The sequence below is a fragment of the Lactuca saligna genome, chromosome 9, assembly GCF_052625555.1.
Source record: "Lactuca saligna cultivar CGN05327 chromosome 9, ASM5262555v1, whole genome shotgun sequence".
Lineage (NCBI taxonomy): Eukaryota > Viridiplantae > Streptophyta > Magnoliopsida > Asterales > Asteraceae > Lactuca > Lactuca saligna.
The window spans coordinates 12,973,037-12,983,735 of NC_136425.1; the positions used below are offsets into that span (position 1 = coordinate 12,973,037).

Below are 10,699 nucleotides of genomic sequence, written 5' to 3' on the forward strand. Positions count from 1 at the left end.
TGTTTTGGCGGTTTACCAAAAAAACCAATTAAAGTAAGTTGTTTTCTTTTGGCAATTAACCTCAAAAAGTAAATGATTGTACGGTATTATAATTGGATAATATTTTCAATGTTATAATTATTATACAATTCTATAAGTGAGTTTGAAAAAGATTCAAGGCTTCAATATATTTCTATGCTACAAAAAGAATTTATCAATACTTAAAAACTATCACTTATTTCTACATGTCTTTTTATCTACTTATCTTTTAGTTTGATTTTGTATTTTTGATGTGCTCATTGTTTTTGTTATGACCTATTTTTCTATCACATTTTTTTTAATATTTTGGTTATCAAAGATTTGATAGTATATATATTTATTTAAATAATTTTAATGCATTATCTATGTAGTATACAAGTTTTAATGATTGATAAATATAAATATTTACATAAATTCGATTGCTATATTTTCTTAAATGATTCGAAAAAATATATATAAGATTAAATAATATTGTATATCTTAAAAGAGTTTTTTTTTGTAAATACCCCTCCTCATTTTCTAATCTCACCCCCTTATGTGATTTTTTGTCTTTTGTTGTTTTTTGTTTGTTTTCTCCCTATTTTTTTGGTTGTCTTTAATTGTTTTATTATTATTATTATTATTATTATTATTATTATTATTATTATTATTTTCGATAACCATAAAAAATTCGAACATCATTTTAAAATTCAGATTATATTTTAAAATTTGGACGACATTATAAATTTAGGCGACATAATAAAATTCAAACGACTATATAAAACGGAACAAAAATAAAGTTTATCTTTATTTATTATAAATATATAAATTTGGACGGCATAATAAAATTCAAACGACTATTCAAACGACATTATAAATTTGGACGACATTACTTTTGTTCCATTTTATATAGTCGTTCGAATTTGATAATGTCGTCCGAATTTATAATGTTGTAGGAATTTTAAAATGTTGTCCAAATTTATATGGTTATTTAATAATAATAATAATAATAATAATAATAATAATAATAATAATAAAAGAAAAAACAACAAATAAGAAAAAGGAAAAAAAAAGAAAAAGAAAAAGAATAATGTCAAACCAAAAGTAAAAATGTTGATTTGATTAATGTTAGAGGAAGTAAAATTGGATAAAAGGGTACTTATAGCCATAGGCGGATCGAAGGGGTATCCCGGGATACCCCTCAAAAAAATTTCGGTAATGTAATTTTTTTAGAAAATTTTCGTTTTTTTAGTGTATATATATGCATCACTTCACTTATAAACACAAACATATAGCTAGTCTATTGGGTAAGGTGTTGGGTTATTGAAACAAAGGTCTTAAGATCAATTCTTGTTCCCTACAAATCCTTTGTTTATATTTCTTTTATTTTTCCAGCTATTCTATTCTCTTTTAATTTCTAAGCTATTCTATCCCACATCGCAAAACACATGTAAACTCAGTTGTTTTCATCTATTATAAAATCTTATCATCATGATTCATTTTATATCAACTTTGAGTCTCACATTGATTCAAGTATCAAAAAATTTGTTTTCATCTATTATAAAATCTTATCATCATGATTCATTTTATATCAACTTTGAGTCTCACATTGATTCAAGTATCAAAAAATACTTCAACTTTATGTTTATATAACAAGACTTAAAGTTAGCTAACGATTCTATTAAGGTTTGAGTTTAATACCAAAACCAAACGAGGAAACTCATGTACAAACTGAAAACCATAACATCAAATTGATGGGTTTGAGTTTTGTTTGGTTTTAAAAGTTTCAAAACCGTCGCTATCAGATTTGGGTTTGATTTTAGGTCAAAACTGATCCGACCCGCCCCATGCTCAGCCGTTGCGGTGATACCTGGAAAAAAAAATTAGGATACCCCTTTGCTTTGAGTCTGGCTCCGCCACTGCTTATAGCACAACCCATCTTAAAATTATTATGTTGTATTTACTTAACTATACTTTAAAATATCATTTTAATTTTAAAATGTCATTTTATATAAAATGTCATTAAACATGTTGTTCATTATAAATTTAAATTTTATTAAATATTTTAAAGAATAAACCTTTAACTATATATCAAAAGAATGTCCTAAACTGTTCACTAGTTTTTTATAGGTTCAAACAATATTACGGAGTGTATTAACGCTCGAGAGAGGAGAAAAATTAAAAAATTATATTTGGATAATAGAAAATCCAAAATAATTTGTAACACATCAACCCCGTAAAATTCATGTATCACACATGTTTATAAAATGCCGAAGGTATTTATATTAATATTGATATTTATAGATTAATAAATATTTTTTTCTTATCATTAGTGAATCATTATCTTATGATTTATGTGTATTTTTTTTCTTTCTCTTTTTTATGGTTTATAACTTAACATAAAATATAAAAATAAGGACATTTCACAAACCTTATTGACGTATTATGTCAAAAATTATATAAAAAATTCAAAAGTTATATCAAAAACCATATTGACGAATTATATCAAAAATTCAAAAGTCACATCTCACAAACCATATTGCAATATTAAAAACCATATTGACGAATTATATAAAAAATTCAAAAGTTAATCTAAAAGGACATATTGGTACAAACTACAAACCACATGGACCGAAATTTAAATTTACTCTGTAATAAAATAAATAAAAGGACCGAATCTGTAAATCTAGTAGGGCACGTTAGAGGCGTTTCCGCCACTTGCAAGCTACGAACATCGAACCAAATTTGCTTTGTTTACTTCCGGTTCAGGCCGACGCCCTAGAGATAGACCCGATTCCAAAGCACACAGTAAACGGCTGCAGTCTGTACTATTGTACATCGATCAATGGCGGTTGGCGGTAGTACTTATTCGTCGGACGATATCGTAGTGAAGTCGCCGAACGATAGGCGGTTATACAGATACATACAGCTGCCGAACGGTCTCTGTGCTTTGCTTGTGCATGATCCTGATATTTATATGGACGGGCCACCGGAAAGTGCCAGGCCTGATGAAATCATCGATGATGATGCCGATGAAGAAGATGACGAAGACGTTGAGGATGAAAGCGGAGAAGAAGAAGATGAAGGAGAAGACGAAGACGAAGACGAAGACGATGATGAAGGCAATGAAGGAAAAAAATCAGCTAAGAGCAATACCCCTCAGACTAAAAAGGTTTAGTTATCAATCTTCAGCTATTGGATCGAAAATTGAGGGATACTTCCACATTCATATGGCATAATGGAAACATCAACATGTTTAAATCGATGAGCGTCGTAAAATTGGTTTGAGCATTTTAAAAATGGAACTACTTCGTTTTGATGATTCTACGATGTTATAATTTCTATGGCAGCTTCTCATGTGGAATTCTAGTTTTGAATTATCTGCTTGCTGTTCTTTCACGGTGGACTATGTTTTTGGAACTGAGTCAGACTCTATGGTTTTTATTGGAGTGAAGATTTATTTTGTTACTCTGCTGTGCCTTTGGTTTTACTAAGTTGTAACTTTTTCTTTCTTAATTTCGTATTTAGGTTTTATCATTTTACTTATAAATTTTTAAGATCATTTAGTATATAATGAGGAAAGTTAAAGGTTAACTAAGGACTTTGGAGCTATTTACGTTTGAATCTGATTAGATTTATAGACTGAAATTGTTATTATTTTTCAGGCTGCAGCAGCAATGTGTGTAGGGATGGGTAGCTTTTGTGATCCTTTAGAGGCACAGGGTCTTGCACATTTTCTTGGTTTGTTTCTCTTCTCTTATGACTGTATCTCATTTAATACCCCATCTTCTGTAAATTTGTAAAGACATGCATCTTTATAGACTCAGATAAACATATGATTGTAATTACCAAACATCTATTGCTTTCTTAATCATATATTTTTGGGTTCATGATATCTAAGCAGTTGATATTTGGTGGTGGAAGCTTCATTATGAAGCACTAAACAAGGGTTTACCAGAACTTCTGTTTAATGCATATAATCATATCCATTGACAAAGTTGCAAGAAATGAGAATGATACTTAGTGACATTTTCTGTTTAATGGTTTAATGCTGCTTATTACTTGATTTATTGCAGAACACATGCTTTTCATGGGGAGTGCAGAATTTCCAGATGAAAATGAGGTTTTCTTTTTCCTGCTATTTACTATTTCATTGGTACTTTTACTTAGGAAGAAACTTATTCAAAATTTGTAAATCAGTTTTAAAGAGTACCCAAAAATTATTAGTGGATCTTGTGTTCTATTTTTGTACCTGTTTGACTTTTCTGTGTGCTAGTATGACAGTTACTTGTCCAAGCATGGGGGCTCCTCAAATGCATACACAGAAGTGGAGCATACTTGTTACCATTTTGAAGTTAAACCAGAATTTCTCCAGGGTGCTTTGAGAAGGTAACCCTACAATCTTTTCAAGTATATTGCATGGATATATCTTTCATGCTATTAGATTGAAACATACTTATCCATATCCTTTCAATTTCTCAGATTTTCCCAGTTTTTTATTTCGCCACTTGTGAAGAACGAAGCAATGGATCGAGAAGTACAGGCTGTAGATTCAGGTATGTTTACATCACTTCATCTTTTTGTTGATTCCATGCTTTAAAGATAATCAAGAGAGTGGAAAGGATAAATGAATCACATACTGATTAGTCTCGATATTTCGTTGACTCAAAAAATGACAGAATTTAATCAGGCTCTGCAAAGTGATTCTTGTCGACTTCAACAATTACAATGCCACACAGCAGCACCTGGTCATGCTTTCAACCAATTTTTTTGGGGTAAAATTGACTAAAGCCTAGTTTCTTTTTCCCTTTAATGTTCATTCAACATGCAAATTATTCATGTTTTTCTTCTTTTTCTTGTATTAAAGGGAACAAGAAAAGTTTAGTTGATGCAATGGAGAAAGGAATCAACCTAAGGGATCGAATCTTGAAATGTTACAATGACTTTTACCATGGTGGATCAATGAAGTTAGTTATCATTGGGGGAGGTAAGTTCCCTGTTGTTACAAATTCAAAAAAGAACCATTCTGAATAAATCTTTTTATTCCACTGAACTATATAAAATCGTCATGTGTATTTTGCTTAGAATGTTGTAAAGTTAACTGAATTATGTTATGGTTCATGGAAAAGTTGTGGGTAAGAATCATGAAGTCATTTTTTTGTGGTGCAGAAACTCTTGATGTTCTTGAAAGTTGGGTTCTTGAGCTATTTAGCAAAGTCAAAAGCAGCAATGCTTTAAAGTCAGAAGTCAAATCAGGACTCCCCATTTGGAGTCCAGGAAAAATTTATCATTTAGAAGCTGTTAAAGATGTCCATATTCTTGATCTATCATGGACATTGCCATGTCTTAGAAAAGACTACACAAAGAAAGCAGAAGACTATTTGGCACATCTCATCGGGCATGGTAAACCACTATATTATTATTTCCTTAGGATAATAATTTTACTTTTAGTTAATAAAAATGTGAATCTAGTCATCTACTAACAGCAAATTTGTATTTACAGAGGGCAGAGGAAGCTTGCTTTTCTTTTTAAAAGCAAAAGGGTGGGCAACTTCTATATCTGCTGGTGTTGCTGATGATGGAATGCATCGATCTTCAATAGCATATGTTTTTGGCATGTCTATTTACCTCACTGACTCTGGTCTTGAAAAGGTAACAATTAAAATCACAGTCTTTTCTAATCATGTAATTAATCGTCATCTCTTTTTGATTTATTAAAAATCTTGTTTGAAAAAATTGCAGATCAATGAGATCATTGGTTTTGTATATCAATACCTAAAGTTACTGCAACAAAACTCTCCCCAAGAATGGATATATAAAGAACTTCAAGACATTGCAAATATGGATTTTACATTTGCTGAAGAACAACCCCAAGATGAATACGCTGCAGAGCTTTCAGGTATCTCTTTCTGTTATCTTTTTTTTATATATACATCCTCGTTTTGTTATCTCAGATAATATATTTAATAAACTGTTATTGGTATTTCAGAAAATCTGCTTATTTATCCACCAGAGCATATTATATTCGGGGATTATGCATACAAAGTGTGGGATCCAGAACTGATCAAACATGTTTTGAGTTTCTTCACACCAGACAACATGAGGATTGACATAGTATCAAAGTCCTTCAATAAGTCACAAGGTAAAAAAAAAAAGATCTCAAGAAACTATGACTCTAAAAGTAAGTTGCCATGATAGATTTATGAAACATGTTTCATTTGTTGTTTCAGATGTCCAAAGTGAACCATGGTTTAATTCACAGTATAAAGAGGAAAGTATTCCTCTATCCATGATGGAATCATGGAAGAATCCTCCAGAAATAGATGTTGCATTACATCTACCTGCAAAGAACGAATTCATTCCAAAAGACTTCTCCATTCGTGCAAATGGTGTAATGTGTGATTCCGGAGATGCATCTCCTCCGGAATGCATAATTGATGAGCCATTGATGAAGTTCTGGTACAAGCTTGATACGTCATTCCGATTCCCACGTGCTAATACTTATTTCCGTGTTACACTTAATGGTGCTTATTCTGGCTTAAAGAATGTCCTCTTGACTGAGCTTTTTCTTAACCTTCTAAAGGACAAATTAAATGACATTGTATATCAGGCAAGTAGTTTTTTTTTTTTTTTTTTTTCTTTTTTATTTTTACATTTTATATATTTGAAACCTAAGGATTTTTTTTTGGTAATAATTAACCAAGTTCCTTTTCTTTCAGGCAAGTGTGGCTAAGCTGGAAACATCTATATCACTTTTTAGTGACAAATTAGAGCTAAAGGTCTATGGCTTTAATGACAAGCTTCCAGTTCTTCTTTCCAAAGTTCTGGAAACTGCCAAAACGTTTTTGCCTACTGAAGATCGCTTTGTGGTATGTACAAATTGAAGGGCTAATTTATTTATTTTCTCAGAGTAATTTACAAATTTGATATTTGATTTTGGCCTTTTTTTTTTGGTTTTGGTTTGCAATTTTTGTACTTATTTTGATGGTTCATAATGATTTTGGTCCTTGAATCAATAACCATTTTTGCCTTAGACAAAGACTGAATAACTAGAACATGGGGACCAAATTCGTAATTTTCTTTTAATGATATTATGAAACTAATTTCTAAACCATAGCATATTTATTTATTTAACACGTTGATTATACATGAGAAGATGACAATGTTAATTTTTTTACCAAATTTTTTACTGTTTTATTTCGATTTATCACCACAAATAAAGTTTATAGTTGTGTTTGCTCATTCTTGTTGTTGATTTTGCAGGTAATCAAGGAAGATATGGAGAGAACTTTAAGGAATGCCAACATGAAGCCGCTAAATCATTCCTCTTATTTGAGACTACAAGTTCTTTGTCAAAGTTTCTGGGATGTTGATGAGAAACTTGGATTGCTAAATAATCTCTCATTATCTGATTTAAAAGAATTTATCCCTGAGTTATTCTCCCAGGTGCAGTTTTAAACTTTTTAATCTTATTACTTAGTGTGGTACTGGTTATCTTCCTCACAAATCTTTATGGTGCAGTTATATATCGAGGGCCTTTGCCATGGGAATTTACTTGAAGAAGAAGCCAAAACCCTATCTAATATATTTAAAAAATATTTTGCTGTACAACCTCTTCCATTTGAGATGAGACACAAAGACAGCATTTTATGTTTTCCTCCCAGTGCAGACCTAGTTCGAGACGTTCCAGTCAAAAACAAGCTTGACACAAATTCTGTCGTTGAGGTAAAAAAAATATATTAATTATTTTTGCTAAAAAATTAATGGTTCTGACTTATGAATTTTTTTTGTGTTGTAGCTTTATTATCAGATTGAACCAGAAGATGCTTCGAACCTGCCCAAATCAAAAGCACTGGTTGATCTCTTGGATGAAATTGTTGAAGAACCACTTTTCAATCAACTGAGGTAAAACCAAATTAAATGGATATTTAACAATTTACACCAACCATGATTAAATTATTTATTCAATATTAGGACAAAGGAGCAGCTTGGCTATGTAGTTGACTGTAGCCCTCGGGTAACATACCGCATATTAGGATTCTGTTTCCGTGTCCAATCTTCTGAATATACTCCTATATATCTTCAAGGGAGAATCGATAATTTCATCAACCAACTCGAAGATTTATTGGTAAACTAACTATATTTACAAATCCAAAATTCCTCATATATAATTAATATTTCCATTTTCCACAGAGTGCACTTGATGACGAATCTTTTCAGAATTTCAAAAGCGGCTTAATTGCAAAGCTTCTAGAGAAAGACCCTTCTCTCTCTTACGAAACAAATAGATATTGGGGTCAAATCACAGACCAGAGGTAACATGTCCTATGTGACATATGAGATTTAAAGGGTATTTTGGTCAGATCTATTTTTCATAATATTATGTTATTGGCATCCACTAGGTATATGTTTGATTTGTCTGCAAAAGAAGCGGAAGCTGTAAAGTGTCTTGAAAAGAGGGATGTTAAAGAGTGGTACAATACTTATTTGAGGAAATCATCTCCAAAGTGTAGAAGGCTTGCTGTTCGGGTGTGGGGCTGCAACACCGATATAAAAGAGGCCAATCAGGTATCGACATCTGTCAAGGTAATAAACGATCCTGTTGCTTTCAAGGCGTCATCGATGTTTTACAATGCATTTTGTTAACACATTTGGAAGGAGGTTGTTTTCGACTTATACGAATAAAACCACTTTGAGGACCATGGTTTTATTCAGGAAATGTAAGTTTCGATTTTTTTAGATGAATAATTGTATGTGTAACTAGAAGGGAAGTACTTGTGACTGATTTTATTGTTTATGCATACACCTTGCATATATGATTTTTAATCGAACAATAAAGAATCTAGTTTATTTTTCATTGTTGGTCTATCTATTTCCATAGCTTCTAATATGAGATGCATATCTACTCGATTCGTTAAGTTTTGATAACAAAGTAAAATCTTCTGATTTTGTAGTGTAAAATGTAAATGACTCGTTAATCCTGAAAGGAACATTGAATATAAAAAAATATGTTCAAAATCTTATTAAATTTATTAAAAATGGAAACGGATATGAAGTAATATGGTGTTTGCCTGTATGAGATTGTTTATTTAAGGTGCTTGTGTTTTTTTTGGTGATGTTAAGGACTATTTTTTTTACCAATTGAACGAAATAAAATAAAAAGTGCTTATGACAATATGCATTTTCGATAAGTTTTTTCTAACTGATTTGAATATGTTTATTATACATGGGAATCCATTTTAGTATTTTACAACTGTTTTAACCAGAAAAAATTATATGCGTCATATGCGTTTTTTTTTTTCATGAACAATTTGCCTTAATCTAATCCATATCTTTTTTGGTCATGTAAATAAACGTAATTCGTTAACTACTAAAATATAACATATCACAGTGATTTAAATTGTTTTGGTTGATCATGAGTTAATCAAAAACATTTTTGAAATTTAATTTAATATCATAGAAACTAATAAGTACTTTTATAGAAAAAAACATATGTTTTGATTTAAATAAGCAATCCCAAACAACCCCATGAAAGACATAGGTTTTGTCTTAGAATAACACGTGTTTATTCGTTACCTGGGTCCTGGGATATGCTGCAAATTTGCCATTCCAATATTATAATTTTATACAGATTTAATTTAGAGCAATAATAGAAATATTAACTTGTATTTTAAAAAACAAAGTCATGCATTCTGGGACCAACCATATGCAATGTAACATGGTAGGACCACCTTCAATACTTTCATATGCGGTTAAGATATTCCTTAATCTTGTTATTATATGGCTGTAAATCCATAATTTATAATAGAGTTAGTAAAATCAAGTTGAAGTGATGGTTAACAATGTAAATTTTTTCTAAGTTTCGACCAATTAGGTTGGATATGAATGACTGATCCAACTTTTTTATGTTTTTTAATTAAGGTAGTTTACAAACAAATTATGATATTTTTATTGGCATTTTCCAAGCTAGCCTAGGAGTCGGATCTTTATTTGCCTTTAATCAAGATTTTCATTACAAGTACAACCTTCTTGCAAGTTGGTTAAAACTTTGGGGAAACAATGTGTCCCCTATCCAATATGCATTCCAAAAAGAGGCTTCATTTCATCTTTCGAATTTCATTGTAAAGAAAACATTCACCAGAATGTTTTTATCTTGAAGACTTTGTAAGCGAACCCACAAAATTTTTAAACAAATCTCTAGCACCATGTATCACCTTAGTAACCTTCACATGTAAGTTATTTGGCTTAATTAAGAACATCCATCTCCATTTCAAAAGTAATTCCCTATGGAGAACGAATAAAATTTCAACTCCTAAGCGCTCTTCTTCTTTAGAAGCCAACACCTTCCTCCATTTAACCTAAAAAATATTGTTTCCGTACTTCTTTAGAAGAACTTTTCTCTTAGTGATTCAAGAAAATTGAGAACATAGATCTTGCAACATAGAAAGAAAATAAATGCTTAGACTGCCGATGATCGACTTCAAAGAGTCAAACGACCTCCAATAGAAAAGATCTTCACCTTCCACGAAAAGAATTTATTAATAAATCTGTCAATTACAATTAAAGCCACTTTCACCAATTAAAGCCAAAAATATATACCCTGCATCTCATCCAAGTAATCCTAAAGTAAAGAGTCAGGCTTTTTCAATGTCAATCTTGAAGACCACTGACTTTCCACGTACTCTTTTATACCAATAAAACT

General features: G+C 31.0%; 1 protein-coding gene across 1 annotated transcript; it reads left to right on the forward strand.

The window, feature by feature from the left end:
* The first annotated feature begins 2,697 nt into the window (after window positions 1-2,697).
* Window positions 2,698-8,854, forward strand: LOC145014903 (Insulinase (Peptidase family M16) family protein). Its single transcript, XM_078973340.1, has 19 exons — window positions 2,698-3,169; window positions 3,663-3,738; window positions 4,074-4,120; window positions 4,274-4,386; window positions 4,480-4,553; window positions 4,677-4,772; window positions 4,865-4,984; window positions 5,167-5,400; window positions 5,501-5,649; window positions 5,740-5,896; window positions 5,987-6,139; window positions 6,228-6,607; window positions 6,717-6,866; window positions 7,261-7,443; window positions 7,519-7,722; window positions 7,796-7,902; window positions 7,972-8,125; window positions 8,191-8,312; window positions 8,400-8,854. The coding sequence occupies exons 1-19, from the start codon at window positions 2,843-2,845 to the stop codon at window positions 8,641-8,643; spliced, it is 3,090 nt and encodes a 1,029-aa protein (XP_078829466.1). The 5' UTR covers window positions 2,698-2,842; the 3' UTR covers window positions 8,644-8,854.
* The last annotated feature ends 1,845 nt before the right edge of the window (window positions 8,855-10,699 follow it).